The sequence below is a fragment of the Chinchilla lanigera genome, unplaced genomic scaffold, assembly GCF_000276665.1.
Source record: "Chinchilla lanigera isolate Chin_1 unplaced genomic scaffold, ChiLan1.0 scaffold00074, whole genome shotgun sequence".
Lineage (NCBI taxonomy): Eukaryota > Metazoa > Chordata > Mammalia > Rodentia > Chinchillidae > Chinchilla > Chinchilla lanigera.
Genome location: NW_004955475.1, coordinates 9,948,749 through 9,966,313, shown reverse-complemented (window position 1 = coordinate 9,966,313; position 17,565 = coordinate 9,948,749). Strand labels below are relative to the sequence as shown.

Here is a 17,565-nt window from a genome sequence, read left to right as displayed (position 1 = left end):
TTATAACCAGTCTATAAAGTAGGCATATTTATCAGTTCTAACAGTGGCAGAAATATGGGAAGATGATTAATAGGTAAGATAACAGGATCAAAATCCAAAACTATTTTGACAGGCTGGAATTATAGGCTGCAAGTAGAAAGAAAAGATATAACGGAGATAGGTCCAAATGTGGTATTTAGGTTCCCCCAAAATTAGCCACATGTACAGAATACGGGGGAAAATCTAGCTTATAAGTAGTTTTTGCAGAAAGAGCCTATGGATTCGAGGTGTCAATAATGAAATGGCTGTAAAAAGCAAATGTAGTCAGGCAGAAATTTGGAGTTCAGTAAACACGGGAAACCATTATTTCACTATACCCTAGGTCAGCTGGACCCTATGCTCTCTGAAATGATGTGTCTTATTTTAGAGCACTATGATTTCTTCCACACATACAAAAGCGCAGACAACAATAAGAAAAATCCCACTCCCCCGGCCTCCCTTAGTAAGCAAAGATGTAACTTGGGTCTCTTGCCTATCCTGTTCTGACTCTATTTGCCTCTGTTCCTCAGTGGTAAACAGTCTCTTGAATGAGGTGAATATCATTCCTAGTCATGTCTTTTATCACATATGAATTTTACAAAAAATATAAGGAAGTGTCTTACATGTTTACACTTTATCTAAATGGTATCTTATTATATGTTGATAACATGTAGCTCCAAGTTCCATTTCATTTTCACTCTAAGAACATGCCACAATTTATCCATTCTCCTGACAATGACATTTTTCACTATTACAAACACATCCATGGATTCATATTGAATTTACAATCAAATTCAAACCCTTAAGCCATTTACATATGACAACTACTACCTTTCTTTTGTAGTTGTGAAGGTGAAGCAAACTGATTTTTTCCCCTGATTATGTGGATACCACATATCACTTTATAAAAATTGGAAATAAAGAACAATTTTAATAGCTGTATGAACTATTTCATCATGTGCATATGTCAATTCATGTAACCAGTCCCTTAATATTTGGTATTAAGATTGTTTTGACAGAAATCATTTGCTATTATAAATCATGCTGTAGCGAATATCTGTGTGAAGAAATATGATCTAAGCCATAGCACGACTGACAAGGCCTTCCTTGGTCTGGCCTGACCACCTCAGACTTCATCTTGTGCTGCTTTCTCCCACTTCACACAATCTAGCCACACTGGCTTTTTCAGCTCTTCCTTGAGACGCTAATTTCATTCCTGTCCTGAGGTCTTTCCATTTGTCATTCCCCGTCCCTGAAATGTTCTTCCCTTGCTCCTTCACTTTGTTCTGATCTTAGCTTAGCTAGGTCTTTCTTTCCCAAATACTCTGTTCCACCGCAGCATCCTCTATGATTTCACCGCACTTTCGTTTTTCTAGTTACTTTATGTCTCTCCCCACAGGCATGCATTTCATAATGGCAAGGATCTCACCTGTATTGTTTATTGTACTCTTAGCACCTAGAAACAGCAACTGGCACACAGGTACTCAGAAAAGATTTGTTGAGTGAATAAATCTATTTACACACTCATGACCATTTCCTTCGTATAAGTTCCTCTGTGTATAATTACTGGATTAGAGGACAGGCACATTTTTTCCCCCAGTATATGTGCTGTCAAAGCAACCATGATAGGAATATTTTCAAGGCTTTGAATAGTACTTTCAAGTTGCCTTCCAGAAAGGTATACGAATTTACACAAAATCTTGGCTGCTTTGAATAAGACAGAGCAAAAGACCAAGTTCTATGACATGCCCTAGAGATAGCACACCAGGCTAACACTGAGCCATTGGCTGATGTTACCTGAGTATGGTCATCAAATTCATCAAAATGCTTCAGAAGTGCTGTTACCCTGTCCATGTTTCTCTATTTTATCCAAAGGGATAGTATGAGAGCACAGTTATCTGAAGGGCTGTGATTAAGAACAATTAGGCTTTGACATAGCCAAGACCCATTAATGGGATGATTTATTATAGGACAGTACATTTCAGCTAAATCATTTCTAACAACTAGTGGAATGGGTAGCTCTGTGAAACCGTGGGCTTCTCCTTACTTTAGCCTTCAAGCAAGTGGAGACCAGATAAACACTTGTTGTGGTGGTATAGAACAGTCACTACACACGTGGTAGATGCAGTCACACAAACGCCCTGTGCCTGAGCTGTGACTCCATCCCATTCTCTCTCATGCCAGGAAGCTGATCTGAATGTAACAGAGGGTGTGTGACTGACACAGAACTACAAATATATATGTACGTGTGTGGGGTGTGTATACACCACAACTGCTGACAATCCACCAGCATGACCCAGTACCGTGGCTGAAAAGTAATAGAAGGATTCTTTTTCTTTCTTTGCAGTGCTAGAGATTCAGTCCAGGGCCTTGCATGTACTAGGTAAGCACTACCACTGTGCTACACTCTCAGCCCATTGTGCTGTATTGTTGTGTTGTGTCATGTTGCGTTGCACTGCATTGCATTATACTGTATTTTGAGACAGGGTCTTGCTAAGTTGCCCAGGCAGGCCTTGAACTCACGATCTTTCTGCCTCAGCTCCAGAGTAGCTGAGATTACAGGTATGCACCACTGTGGGCAGCTCAAGGCTTCTTTTATATGGAGTGGAAAGCACAGGTGAAAGACCTCTGGGCTTCCCTTTAGCCTGTGGTCTCAACCTCTGCTGCACATAAGAAATCTCTGGGGAGCTTTTCAGAAAGGCTAGGCCGAGCGCAGACCAATTAAATCAGAGTACCCGGAGATGGCACCCCAAGTTCCCCGTATTTAAAACTTCCCTTGGGGATTCCAATGTACGAAGCTGGGATTGAGAATGACTGCTTTAGAGACTATGCTTTTGAACTAAGTTCAGTGTTATACTGTATCTCAGGATAAGATCTGGTCAAAATTTTTAAATGGATAACACCAGGCTATGAATTAGGAGACCTGGGCCTTAGCTCTAAATTTAATACTTGGCACGACCACGGCCAAGTCACTTCATCCAAATTCATCTCTATTCCATTAGTAAGAAAGAAACAAAAACATCTGCTCCCTTTTTCTGGCACAGGTGACAAATGAAGTTATTTGTAAAATATTTATAGTGCTTTAATAATAATATCTACATGATATTTTATCCTTCACAAGGTGCTTTTGCATATATTCCCTCTTTTAACTTCTCAGATGCTGTATAACACTATATAAAAGTAGTATCATTACAACCCATTTATATAACTTCGACTTTTACTTTGATTCAGGACATTAGCACTGGAAGGGATTTTATACATCATCTACTCTACTCTAATCTCTTCGTAGCTACTTTCTCTACTATTGCACATAACATGCCCTTCTCCTTAGTATGAGCAGAAAATGTGGCTGAGGGAGGAAGCCAATAGCTCTGCACAAGTCATCATTTTGGTGCCTGCTGTGGCCTCCTTTTCAGTAACCAAGTGATAACACCAGCCCTCCTTAGCCGGGCTGAAGCAATAATAATAAAGATGGCATTCATGCATAGCTAATGTGTCTACAGTAATCTGATCAAGAGAGATCATAGCATCCACATAGGTTGCTAAAAGGGAGAAACTAGACTTTATGCCAATTTGTTCTTCCCTTTGAAGTTCAGTGATAGATACCTCCCAAATTATAAATTAGGGAAAAATCCTGAAACCTAATTTTAATGTTTCAGAATTAGGATTTAACACTGATAGCAGGTATTATTTACTTGCAGTATTTGCTACACGCCCATATTTTCCTTTTAAGTTAGAGCAATAGTACTATGACAAATATGTTAGGTTTTTCTTGAGGACAAGTATACTCATGTTTGCTTCATATTTGGAAAACTTCCCAGAGGTTTTAGGACCTCTACCGTTTGTTTCTCTGTGTACTTCTCAACTCTGCCGCCTATGGATAACTAATAGTAGTAGCGGCAGTAGTGGTAGACCTTTAAATCTATATTCAGCTCATGCTCTTTACTTCACCCATTGGGAAGTATCCATTTTTGTCAATTAAATGAATGACAGACATTCTGTCACATTTTCTCTAAGGGTCTCAGCCCTCTGTGTTCTACCATCTTCAAGTCTTTACAAGATGGTATTCAATTGTGCCAGACACGTTCTCGCTGTTGCTCCCAAGACTGTGGTTCCCTTTCCACCTTATAATGCAGCAAGAGGAACCTCTTCAATGACATCTTCTTAAACTCTACCTCTTTCATTTGGCTCTAAAAACCAAAAATTCATCTTCCTGAGATGAATATGCTGAGGTTCTAGTTATGCTTTGATTTCTTTGCTTTGTTTTCCCATTAAATTATAAGCTCTCACGAAGTACGCTAGCACACACCTATAACCATAGTTACGCATGAGACTAAAGCAGCAGGATTGCAAGTTTGCGGCCAAGCTGGGAAACAGTGAGATGGGATTTCTAAAAATAATCCCAAGCAAACAAACAATCCCCTCCACTCAAAATTATAAGCTTTTTGAGGCCAGTGGCATGTTCTTAGTCCCACTGTTAGCACATGGTACACTGCATTCCTGACAAATCTGACTGAGTGTATGACTTAACACTGCATGGCAGTCTATTCTTATGACATGCTTTGCTCTGGTTCTGTGGTTTCACAAGGCTTGGTTCCCCAGTGGTATATTATCAGCTAATCCAATCAAGTTAAGTTTCTAGAAAAGCAGGTAAGGTAATTTGTAAACTGTTCTTTGTTAATGGAATGTGGCTGCTAGGCATAGTGCAGTCATGGTGGTAAACTATAGTGCCAGGGAAGTTAGTATTGCAACAGAAAACATCTATGGTTGATAACTATGTAGAACTACCGTTGTAAGAAAATAAAGCATGCTTCAAAGTCAGATTTTTTCTAACTAGCCTTAACTTGATGTATTTGAACTTTATTAGCTTTTTCTGTAATTCTGTTTGGCTTTTGATTAATAAACAAAAATCAATAGGCAAGGATGGTGAAGCACCCACTCAGCTTCTGGTCTGCAGTTATTACTGATGTGACCATAATGTGGTGGAAGCAAACTGGACTTGGTGCTAGAATATTCTGTTTGAAGTCCTGAATGTCACCTGGTTTTATGACCTTTGGCAATGAACTTTGGTTATTTCCAAATAATCAAATAAAGTTATTTCCACAACTTTGTGAATTTAAACTCCATTTGTAAAATGCAAATGATAAATACATCATTGGACTTTTTGTGATGATTAAACGATTATATATATGAGAATGGTTTATGAACCTAAGGTGCTACAAAAAATATGGACTGACACAATCACTTTGGAATCAGCTTCAACAAAATGGTATCGAACTGGTAAGATCCTGAAACAACAGAGAGCCAATTTGTCCACTCAGGTGGTCCTCTATGCTGGCTCCAGGTTCTACACGGAGCTGGTCCAGTAAGCCTCCCTTAGTGGAGTTAATTCCTCTGAACAGGATCGAAGGGGCTCGGTTGTAGGACTGGGGCCAGCAAATTCCTAGATCCAAAAGCCGTCTCAATGACAGTGAATACTAATGAGTAGAAGCAGTGACAGAATTAAAGAGCTGGCTCCTACCCCTTGGATGTTCTTCCTGGACACCTTAATTAATTTTGATGGCTTCCATTCCTCATCGTTCCCATTGTCACCATAACCATCGTCATCCTCATGCTCATTCACAGAATGCTCTGAAGATTTTAGATCCTCAATGTCCATGCTTTGCTCCAGGAACTTTTCTTTAACACGGGAAGGTTTTGGCTAAGAAAAAAGGTTTGAAGTGGTTACTCAATAAAAATTTAAAAAATACATATGGCATCATATTTTTCCAGTAGCTGCTGCCAGCTATCTTCTCAGAGCATAGATTTCAGACTCCTCAAATATATCCCACTTGGCTTTACTAATAAAAAAAATCTGCTTCGGTCTTTGGCCTCACAGACTCCTTGAAGGGACGGAAACTGGAGGCTGGTCAATCTGAGGAATGAAGGGAGGACTCATGAAGCGATAAGTATCTCAGGATGGACAGTTGAACATTGTTTTCCCTTCCTCCTCCTTCTCAGTTGTACTACAAAATGCTTGTAAATGGCCAAAAGTCAGTCCTCTGAGGGAGAATGGCTGTTTCCCCTTAGAATTGTACTATAATTTTATTTGAGATGTCAAGGAAAATTGAGATGCTAAAATTTGCAAATTTTATTTATTTATTTTTTTATTTTTGTCTTTTTGAGACAAGGTCTTGCTGTGCAGTTCAGGCTAGCCTTGAGCTCACTTTGTAGCCCAGGCTGGCCTTGAACTCACAACGATCCTCCTGCCTCAGCCTCCCGAGTGCTGGGGTTATAGGCATGTGTCACCATGCCGGGCCTAAATTTGGGAATTTTAACTCTCTTTCTTTTTTTTCTTTTTTCTTTTTTTTTTAAGGTAGGGTCTCACTCTACAGTTTGGCTGGCCTGGAACTCACTACGTAGCCCAGGCTGGCATCGAACTCATAGCAATCTTCCTGCCTTGGCCTCCCAAGTGCTGGTATCACAGGCATGCACCACCATACCTAGCTGGGAATTTTAACTCTTAACCTCTTATAAAAAGTGATTTTAGTACACTCACCCCAAACCTAGGTTATACAAAGGTATCATAGGCAGTAAGCATTTTACCTTAGGTGGGATATATTCAAAGGAAGAGTCTGGAGATAGAAGAGTATCCTTAGGAAGATGAGCTTTCTGCCTGCTGGCTACTTGGAGGAGGGTCAGTTTCTGTTTGAAGAGGAAAGACAGAGTGTATAAAGTAGGGCAGCTTCTGAGGGCATTCACGGCTAAAACACAAGGATTCCTGACCTAGACTGGCTCAATTTTAAACTGTAGTAAAGTGAGGCAGGACCACAGTAGAGTAGGTTTAAGGCCTCCCACGTTCTAAAATCAGTAATAAATTCAGAAAAGGGCATATTTAAAAACTTGTGTTTATGCCACTTTGAAATGCACAAGATGGTATCACAGAGAAACTGAATGCAGACCTCATAAAATAGAGCTAAGCCACCAAACTGAGGGTTGCTCCCAACCACTGGCCTTGGTGGCAACGGGGTTTCCCATGGGTTAAGGGGTAAGAAAGCTTGTATTACCTGCTTCATTATTTCATTCTCCCGGAGAAGCTGCTGGTTTTGCTCACATACTCCTTGCATCTTCTTAAGCTCTTCATCCTATTTCCAGATAGTGCAGTGATAGGCGGGGTTATTTTGGGCATTACATGTGGGTTACCACACAACTCACATAGATGAAAACATACTGCTGCCAAGTCGCTGGCAGCAGATGGTTTTTGCACAGCAGGCATTGGCACTCTGAAAAATGTCTTATTCCCAATTTCTAAGTACCTTGAATACCACTTCTATTCCAATGCTCTGCAGCAGCCCTGACCACACTCATAGGAACCATGGGCTCCGTCCAACGAGCCTCCTTTATTTTTTTTCCCATTCTCTCAAATTTAATGTTGACCTTATGGGGTAATTTGATTCAGTTCTTGTCCAATTCTACTTGTCACCAGAATTGTGGAAAGAATTAAGTTCATGAACGAGGTACCACTGTATCCCCGATTCACATTAGGATGCTGATTCAGAAACCCAGAGGGTTAGCTTTGTTACCGATGCTTCCATTCATCCTTCTCAACGCAGACCAGACAGTTTACCTGCTATTGTAATAAGCCTGATTAAACATCTTGGCACTTAGGAAAACTGGATTCATACCTACAGCTTTAACTAGTTTGGTTACGTCTTAGGTGGGAGGTGCCAAGGAAACCCTAGAGGCTGGTGGTGCAAGAAAAAGATTCTAACTTGGACTAAAATAGTGCTCCAACATGCTACTAAAGGGTGTGGTATTCTCAGCCTCTGGAAGGAATTCAGACCCCAGGCATTTTATAAACATGTCAGGTCTCAGCTCAGAACAAATTCAGGAAGATACAGTTGAATGCCCCCAGGATTCTAAGCAACTACTAGATGATTTTACTTCCTCAACTGTTTAGACCTCAGGGTTGAGGCAAAAGAACAGGAGGTTTCGGAGTATATACTGCTATTTTGGTTCCCAAAATGAAGTTATTCTGTATGTGGCTATACTCCGATTATCCCAAGCTGATAAAATAGAGCCACAAGGAAAAAGGCTACCACTGTAAGCCCTTCTTCAGTAGGTAATAACTCCGCCATAAGGACAATGGTCGAAATAAACGAGACAGTATTCTCAGTCGGTCCTGTGAAGCCCATCTCAGGAGACCCCTCCCTCCTCCTCATACCTGACACTTCAGTGTGCTCAGCAGCTGTTGTTCCTTTTCACTGACTGACTCCTCCAGCTGCTTCTCTGCCATCTGGCTTTGCTGCAGCTGGCTGAGAAGGTATAGCACCTGCAGAAAGACACAACACACTGGGTGATATCAAGGGAGCAAGAGGAAAAAGAAATTTCAACCTAGCTAAGCCGGGTTACTCTAACGTGATTTAGAGGCAAACTCCTGTTCTTTGCTGTTACGGCTGGTGGTAAGCACAGCAGTGATGTTTCCCAGGACATTACTCTTGGGACTCAAATTGAAGGCTAAGAGCTCTTATCATTTTGCTATAGCTGTAAACTCTTTCAGGTTTTTTAATGGCAAAATTTGGAAAAGACAGCATGCCTTTAAAGGGAGCCACTATTTTCTTAAAACCACCAACAAAAGGCAATGGCAGTTTGTGTTTCAGTATAGCTTCTGGGCTTGCCACTTTACCTTCTCTTGGTGCTGTTGCTCCACCCTGACCATTTCAGCTTGCAACTCTGTCTCCATCTCAGCAAACCGATTTCGTTCCTCAAACAGCATCTTCTGCATGTCAGCACAGCTTGCCTTGCTCTGTTTCAGGCTGCTTTCAAGCTTGCTGACCTGTATTTTCGAGGAGACCAGCTGGGTGGGATAAAAGAAGATCAGTTTATTTGGCGAATGACCCACCTTTCCCCATTCTTTAGGTAGGAAAGTTGGCATCTTTCTTTAAATGGTCTGAGAAAAATTCCTTCATGCCAAAGTTCATTCTTACTTTTTCATGTCATGTAGATCTTGACACTGAATACTAACAATACTGTTTTTTTTTTTTTCTTTTTTGGTTTTTCTCCGGTACCGGGAACCGAACTCACGACCTTGCGCTTGTCAGGCAGGCGCTTTTGCCGCTGAGCTAAATCCCCAGCCCCTAACAATACTGTTTTACAATTTGCCTTTATATCCTAATTAGGTTCATATCCCAAATCTCTACCACTAGCTACCTATGTAATTTGGGGTATATTCAAAAATCTATTTTGATTTCCTCATTTATAAAAATGGGGCTAACCCTACTCCTTAGCTCTTAGGTTATTGTGCTGTTAAATTCATCCATGTGGATACGATTTAGAAGAGAGCTGGGTACATAGTTGATGCTCTACAAATGTGACCTGTTAAAGTAACATGTAAATGTTGAATCTGAGTCTCTTAAATGTTTGAGTTTGTAAAAAGAGCCACACTTTCTGGAATTATTTGTAAACAAGGATCTGGGGATTTCCTTGACTAAAGCTGAATATTCCAACCCTTAAAAAGCAAACAAACAAACAAACAAACCCCAATAGTACTGCTCTATTCTTAGACTAAGAGTCTATATTTTTACAGAGACACATCTTAGGGCTGGAAGTCACTGGTAAAGACATTTTATCTCATGCTCTGTTTCGAGGCAAGAATAAACCTAACGAACAGTATTTGACAGCTCTAATATTTTGATATTTAAGGAGTTCTCCCTTAATTTTAAAGAGAAATCCACAGAACACATCCTTATGACCAATTCTGACTTGTCTTAGAATGTCTCTGTTCACATGTTAGAACTTGTAGGCATATTAGCTGAAACTGCAGATCTGGCTCTTTAGGCCAGATTCATATCCTGTGCTCGCCTAGCTTTCCGTTCACTCGTAGCCTAGATGGTGAACATCATAAATACCAGTTTTCACAAGGCTAATCAGGATTCCTCAGTAGAAGAAGCCTACTACCAATCTAACACAAAATATACAAAGGGTGGCATTGCTTCAACTTGTGGGTTTGGACAGAGTTTGTATTCTTGTCTTGAGTGAAAAGTACCTCAATCACCAGTGGTAATTAACTTTCATTCTTCTTGTGACAATGTAAGACATTGTAAGACAATGTAAGATGATTATTTCCAGGTCAGTGGAGATGGCTTTTCCTTAAAATAAATCTTCACATGGCAGACGATGCTTAGATTTCCCTCTTCTAGACTGGTTATTAAACTTTTTGAATGTACACTTCATCAGTGCTTTAAAAGAGTACAACATAATAGTTTATGTTTAACCATGGCCTACTACAGCATCCTGGTCTTCTCCTAGTACCAACAGCTAACATTTACTGAGTACTTGTTATATGCCAGGCATGACATTACCGGTTTGTGAGTCATTAATTTTGTGACTGACTTGTACTTGCTTCTTCCAACATGTACCCACTAAACTCCCTAATGTTAGTGCCATTGGGGTTTCTGCAATGAAAAGTGGCAATGACACTGTGATAGTATTCCAAGGTATCTTATTTCAACCTACCCACCGAAATCCCTAATTGTTGGTAGGGAGAGTGATGTTTACCTCTCCAATTAAATATTTCAGGGCACACTTGGCTTCCAGAATTGTAGCGATATTCTCCCAGCGTTGTTTCGGCCTATCTTCACTTTCCGCGTCCAGGAGTTTCTGTTGGAGGTCAGCAATCTGAGCACTCCTTCAGGGAAAGAGACAGCAGGGCTTACTGTGAGTAGCCTCAACACCAAGAAGGGGAAGGACTTTAATCAGAAACTTCAAAGAATTTTATAGATGGAATAATCAGTTAAATAGTCACTTAAACAACAATTAAAGCCAGGCATGGTGACAAATGCCTGTAATCCCTGCACTCTGGGAAGTTGAGGCAGAAAAATGCCAAGTTCAAACCTAACTGGGTAACTTAGTAAGACCCTGTCTCAAAGTAAAAAAAAAGAAAAAAAAATGGGCATGTAGCTTAGCGCGAAGTCCCTGAATTCAATCCCAATGCTACAAAAACAACAACAAAAACAAAAAAAAAGTTGAGTCATCCGGCTAAAATTTTATACATATCTCAAAACATCTTATAGATTCCAAGACGTTATCCAAATGGTTTTTATTTTACTAACTACTGGTTAAAAGAAACGGGTCAAATATAGCGGGACTTCAAATGACTTATTATAGCTAGGCTTTTGTTGTGTACACTGATTCTACTATGACTTTATCTTGAAGTCATATAAACCAGGACTGTGATGCAGTGGTCTGTTCATACAAGGAAAAGATTTGGATTAGAGACCCAAAGGAAAATCTCCCAAGAATGAACAGGTAGTTTCTCTTTGCTAGAATCAAACACCAAATTGATGGTGTTGTGAGACGTTATCTTAAATTGCTTGATATAGGACAGAGAAGTCTCTAAGATGAGGTAACGTGACCTGACCAAGAGATGGAGGAAGTGGGGAGGAGAAGAGGATGAAAAAAGATGTGTTATGTACATGTACCAATTTCCCACTATGAATGTAATCATTATGTACTGTAAACATGTACTAATAAAAATTTAATGAAAGATACCCTGACCTTGCTTATAGATTCTGGGTGTTTTCTGATCAAGTACAGCCTAGACCAAAGTGTACACAGTATTTCAGTTTCAGTAATTAGTTTCTTTCTCAAATGTGCTATGTCAAGTGAGAGGAAGAATACCAGCAGGTGTTTAAAACATGCAATGCTATGTTGGGTAGTTATAAGGAAGGTAAGTACAAAGGTAATCAGATACAATAGCTCTCAAAGTTTGAGGTCCCGGGACCTCTTCACATTTAAAAAAACGTAGAAATTCTGTTCCTATATGTTATAATATTTATAGTATTATAAATTGAAACAAAATTTACATCAATTCATTTAAAAATTTAAAACCTACTATGCATAAATACATTTAATGAAAAATAACTACATTTTCCAAGATCAAAAACGATTTAGTGAGAAGAGTGGGAATATTTTACATTTTGCAGATCTCTGTAATGTCTGGTTTAATACAAGGCAGTTGGATTCTCACATCTCCCTATGCTCTCAGTTTTTTGTGACATGTCGGTGCAGTTTATGTAAATGAAGATAACCCAGCCTCATATGAATATACAGTCAGAAAAATGAGCAGTATTTTAGTAGCTTTTTTAGATAACTGTGGACATTCTTTAAGACTGTGCTATAGCTTGTCCAACGGTAGTTCCTTAAAGGTTAGATACTGTAGAATCTGAAACTATTATTGTTTCTTTTGGCTTTTATTTATTTTTAAAATTAAATTTATTTTTCAACTAATAGATAAAAACTGATATTTCCATACATGTATATAATGCAATATTTAACAGGTTAAACGTATCTATCTTCTCAAACATTTGTCATTTCTACATGGTGAAAACTTTAAAAATCCTTTCTTCTAGCTTTTTGCAATGTACAGAACATTATTGTTATCTATAGCCACTCTCATGTGAAAGAGCTCACTTGAGCTCCTTATCTAACTATAACTTAGTACCTACTGATCAATTAAAACTATTATTAATAAACTTTTAATACTATCATAGTAAAAATCCATGTGGTGAGCTCACGTTTCCTCTGTGAATTTACATTACAAAAATTTCCTATGTATATGGGAGTGTATATGGATTTAAAACATATAAAATATAGGTGTAGCCGCAGAAACACAAGGACAGATGTCCTTTGACAAAATCTATCTTAGGAAACAATATGTTGAAGTGCGGGTTGTTTCCAAACCACAGGAAATCCTGAGGCAGTTGCTTTAGAGCGACGGATGCTACGGGAGGTTAGGAAGGAAAGTGAGATTAAGTTGGCCCCAGGTAGGGCACGATCACTGGCCAATGCCCTCGTTAAGATTCCATGTCGACAGAGCTAAAATAGATTCCTATTTGAGGTAGCATAAACCAAGTTGGAGTGTTCGGGAGGGAAAATTCAGAGGTTAGGAAGAAATTTGATTTCATGGTTGAGAATGGAAGATGAGGATAAAGATCAGAAACAAATGAGGGAGATTATAAGCAATCAATGCATATCATCATTATTCAGTTTGGGTTGATACTTGTATAGCTGTTAATTGGTCTGGAATGGCTTGAAATATAAATAGATACAAGAAGTATTGTAATAATAAAGTGCCATATTAGGGTAGGTCAAATAAAGAACTAATTCCCATTGGTCTGTTTTGGAATTTGAATGCTTTTTTGCCCATACATGATCTCTAACATGTCATTTTAATAATAGTAGTCCACAGAGTCATACAGGTCCTCCAAAAATTAATATACTTTATTATACAATGTATTTCAAAAGTTGTATTTGTTAATATCATTACTGGCCTTTTTCCGAACAGTTGTGAAAAGCTATCAAGCTTATAGTGGGAAATACAAGTTTTCCAAAATTTTACATTTTTCTTCAAGGTTCTAACTTTATCTTTGGCAACAAATGCTGTTGTTTTCTTGCAAGCGATAAGGTCATTGCTCATTTCTGAGAACGTGACCACCAAGTAATGAAATCTGAATAACCAGTTTACCTTTCAATTATTCTTTCAAATAAAACTGATACTCCATAAAAAGGAGCCCGCTGAACTCACACCTCAAACAATGGTGCAGTGCTTTTCCTGGGGTGGCTGTGGTGCTCGGCACAGAGCAGAAGTGCTTCATGTGTCCTTTCTGTTTCGTCACATATGACATTAAAAAGACATAAACTCAAGGGTCAAGATTCAGTAAAAACAATTTTCACTGCTTTATCAAAGTCACTTTTAAGTGAGACTGGCTCTTTAAAGAATTTTAAATTGAGAGTGTGTGGTAGTGTCAGGTTCATGGGGGTGCCACTTCTTTTGTTCAGCCTAAGGTGTAAATAGTTTTGCCCATTTTTGCTTTTGCACTATTAGTGTAAATGTCAACACAGTAGAGAAGGTAAGTAATGTCTTACTATTAAATGCAAATACGTTTCCCAGTCAGACTCTCTAATAGGAACTTAGAGACACCCGGCGGGGCTGGGAGACTACACTTTAAGAACCCTTGTCTAATATATAGTCCTTTGCTTCAGTCTCTTAGATTGAGAAAACTAAAATCTAAAACAAACACTACGCACAGATAAACTGTACCATGTGTGCCACATAATTAAGTACTGTAAGTCCTAAAGGGAGTGAGTGAACACAAAGATTAGTGAGAGATTAAGTGGAGACTGAGAATGTAGCTCAGTACTAACAGCATGCACGGGTCCTTGGGTTTGATCTCCAGCATCAAAAAAGAAAAATTAGTGAGGGATGAAGAGTCAGGGCAGCCTTGTGGAAGAGGCAGGAGAGAGCACTTCACAGTCATATCAAATGCCCTTTCTTGTCTTTTCTGACACTTCATGTCCCTTATTCCTTCTACTTAGCACCTGCCCATATAGTATTTACCTAATCACTTACTTATGATATGCGTGGGTGTACGTTTGACAATTAGCATTTAAAGAACTAGCCCTTAGTCAGCTGTGGTGGTGCATGCCTGTAATCCCAGCACTCCGGGAGGCTGAGGCAGGAAGATTGCAAATCTGAGTCCAGCCTGGGCAATTTAGCAATTCAGTGAGACCCTCAAAATAAAAAAAATCTGCCCTGATTTGCAGCTTTTGTCAGTTTCTGTGGTATAAATATTTTCGTCATAACCAACTGGAAGTGATCAATAGTTTACCACATTTCTAAAATTGTACCAAATGACTCCAGCGAGTGCACAATTTCTACTTGACAGCAAAGATAGTGCCATTCTTCTCTGTTTATTGCACTAAATGCAGTGCAGCCCAAAGCAGGAACGCAAATGTTGAGTGACTTATAGATGTATTCAAAGATAAACATCTCGTTATATATTACTAAAACCAAATTAAATGATCTCCAATGTATCTAACATGTCTAATAGAGTATATGGTTCAAAATATTGTTACTTTCTTTTATTTTTTCCACCACTGTACATCGTTTTAAAAGTAAGCTTTTGAATCACAAGGTCAATAGGCTCTATTTTTGGTTCCAGGCATAAATGTTTATGCCTTAAAAGATAGTCTTGTTACCTGAGTTCCATTTCAGTCTCTAGGCTTTCAATCTGCTTGGTAATAGAATCCTCTGACTCTGAAACTTGACCAGGCATCTCAGTAAGTGAGAATGTACGCCTCTGTAAAGAAGAGTAGTGAGTGTTAAGGGTAAAGTTCCAAAAGGAAAGTAATCCTCTAAAGCAGTGCGGATTCGTAGGGGATGCAGAGTCTGAATGTTGCTCACATTTTCTCACGAGGGTACTTACCCGAAGTTTAGGAGGAGGATTCTCCCCAGATTCCTTTTTTTCTTTCAGTTGAGCCAGGTCCTGAGCCAGGATCTTTCTATCTTCAAGAAGGTCATTTAGATGCCGTTTGGCTTCCTCAGTACTGACCATAACCTCAATTTCATTTCCAAGCCAATTCTAGAAATCAGGGATGAGGAATCATTGGTTGATGAGCTAGATTCAGCTCCAGACTTAATTTCATTTCACCAGAGCTCAAGTAATTAGAAGTGAGATATCATTTGTATCTCTCAAAGAGGCTTCAATAGCAATATCCCAAAAGGTCACAAGGAAGAGGATTTCAGCTGGATGTGGTGGCGCACACCTGTAATCCCAGCACTGGGGAGGCTAAGACAGGAGGATCACTCTGAGATTGAGGCCAGCCTGGACTATATGATAAGTTCAAGGTCTGCCTGAACTACATAGTGAGACCTTGCCTCAAAAAAAGAAAGAAAAGAGGATATCTACAGAAAATCTTTCTCTAGATGTCCTAGTGTCTCTGTATATCTTGTCTTTAACCTCTCCATTTTCTTAACATTTGTTTTTTGCCTTTAATTAGTTATGATAATAGAACTGAAGACTATTTGTACTATTTTATTTAATAGATAGATATCTATTATAATTTTAAAATGAACAAATGGTAATTTTAAGAAAGAAAACATAATTTGCTAAATTAATTTAAAAAACTAGTAACCTCAGGGCCTGGGAATTTAGCTCACTGGTAGAGCATGTACTTAAGACTATGAAGACTATTTGTACTATTTTTTTAAATAGATAGATATCCATTATAATTTAAAAATGAACAAACGGTAATTTTAAGAAAGAAAACATAATCTGCTAAATTAATTTAAAAAAATAGTAACCTCAGGGCCTGGGAATGTAGCTCACTGGTACAGCATGTACTTAAGATGCAGAAGATTGTGGGTTCAATCACCAGCACCAAAAACAAACAAACAAAAAGCTAGTAGTCATTCCTGAGAACATAGCTGCTTTCAATGAAGATATACCATGTTAAGAGCAATCAAAAGAAAGCTGAAATGGCTATATTTATCTGTCTTAGTTATTTTTCTCTCATTGCGGAGACAAAGTACCCAATGCCCAAACTTAAGGAAGGAAAGGTTTATTTAGCTCACAGTTTGTGGATGTTTTAGTCCATAATCAGCTGGCTCCAATGCAGGGTGGTATGGCAAAGGGGCAATTGTTCATAGTGGGGGAAGATACCAAAAATAACAAGAGCAAAAGGGGGAGGAGTAAGCTTCTTTTCCTCCTTTATATTGTATGCAGGCTACCCCGCCTCAGTGTGGATACAACACTCACATTGCCAATCCCAGCACTAGACAATGAACCAATCACAAACTCCAGATTCAGCCGCCTCTGAAAAGCCTGCCCATCATGACTGCATGAAGCTTTGGGGGGTACATTCCAACACAAACCATAACAATATCAGATTGAGGTAAAATTCCTATGAAAAAAATACCACCAGTGATAAAAGGATCATTTCATCATGATAAAGAAGTCAACTGTTCAAAAGAGAACATAATGTTTGTTCTGAAAAGCAAAGCACCAAAATCTGTGAACCAAAACCATACAGTCAAACCTTGGTTTGCAAGAACAAATAGTTCAAAGGACTTGTATATCAAAGCAGCGAGAGAGAATGACAGACAGAGGGAGCATGCAAGTGAGAGTGAGAGCGAGAGCGAGAGAAGCCAGTTGTGATCTTATGACATTTGCCATTGTGTACTACTTGTATTGCAAGACATTGCTTATTTATCAAGTTAAAATTTCTTAGAAATATTTGCTGGTCTTGTGGAACACTCGCAGACCAAGTTATTTGCAATCCAAGGTTTGACCACATTAAGTCAACAAAGAAGGTAAAAGAACCAACTACATGCTGCCTTTAAGAAATACGTTTTAAAAATGACAGCGCAAAGAAGTTAAAAGAGTACGAAATATCATGCTAAAACTAATCAAAAGAAAGCTGGAAGAATGCATTAATATTAGAAAAATTAGACTTTAGGACAAAGAATATTATCAGGACAAAGAAGTTTATTTCATAATAATAGAGGGGACAATTAATCTTAAACTTTCATGCCTCTAACAACAGGGGACCAAAACATATTCAGTAAAAACAGAACTACAAAGAAAACTAGACAAATCCAAAATTATTGTTGGCAATTTGAATACTTTTTCCCTCAATAACTGATAGGATCTTTCCCTTCTCTTTTCCCCCATCCCAGTTGCCCTTTACCCCTGAGTGTTTTCCTATCATTTCACAATGTCTATCATA

General features: G+C 38.8%; 1 protein-coding gene across 1 annotated transcript in view; it reads right to left on the bottom strand.

Moving 5' to 3' along the window:
* Positions 1-17,565, bottom strand: part of Kif4a (kinesin family member 4A) — a 124,333-nt gene that overhangs the window by 3,652 nt on the left and 103,116 nt on the right. Inside the window, exons 21-28 of the mRNA XM_005401621.2 lie at positions 15,264-15,419; positions 15,037-15,137; positions 10,555-10,684; positions 8,684-8,854; positions 8,222-8,329; positions 7,065-7,142; positions 6,604-6,702; positions 5,540-5,719 (exon numbers count right to left, since the gene is read on the bottom strand). Coding sequence (XP_005401678.1) covers positions 5,540-5,719; positions 6,604-6,702; positions 7,065-7,142; positions 8,222-8,329; positions 8,684-8,854; positions 10,555-10,684; positions 15,037-15,137; positions 15,264-15,419 — 1,023 coding nt within the window. The remainder of the gene's footprint in view (positions 1-5,539; positions 5,720-6,603; positions 6,703-7,064; positions 7,143-8,221; positions 8,330-8,683; positions 8,855-10,554; positions 10,685-15,036; positions 15,138-15,263; positions 15,420-17,565) is intronic.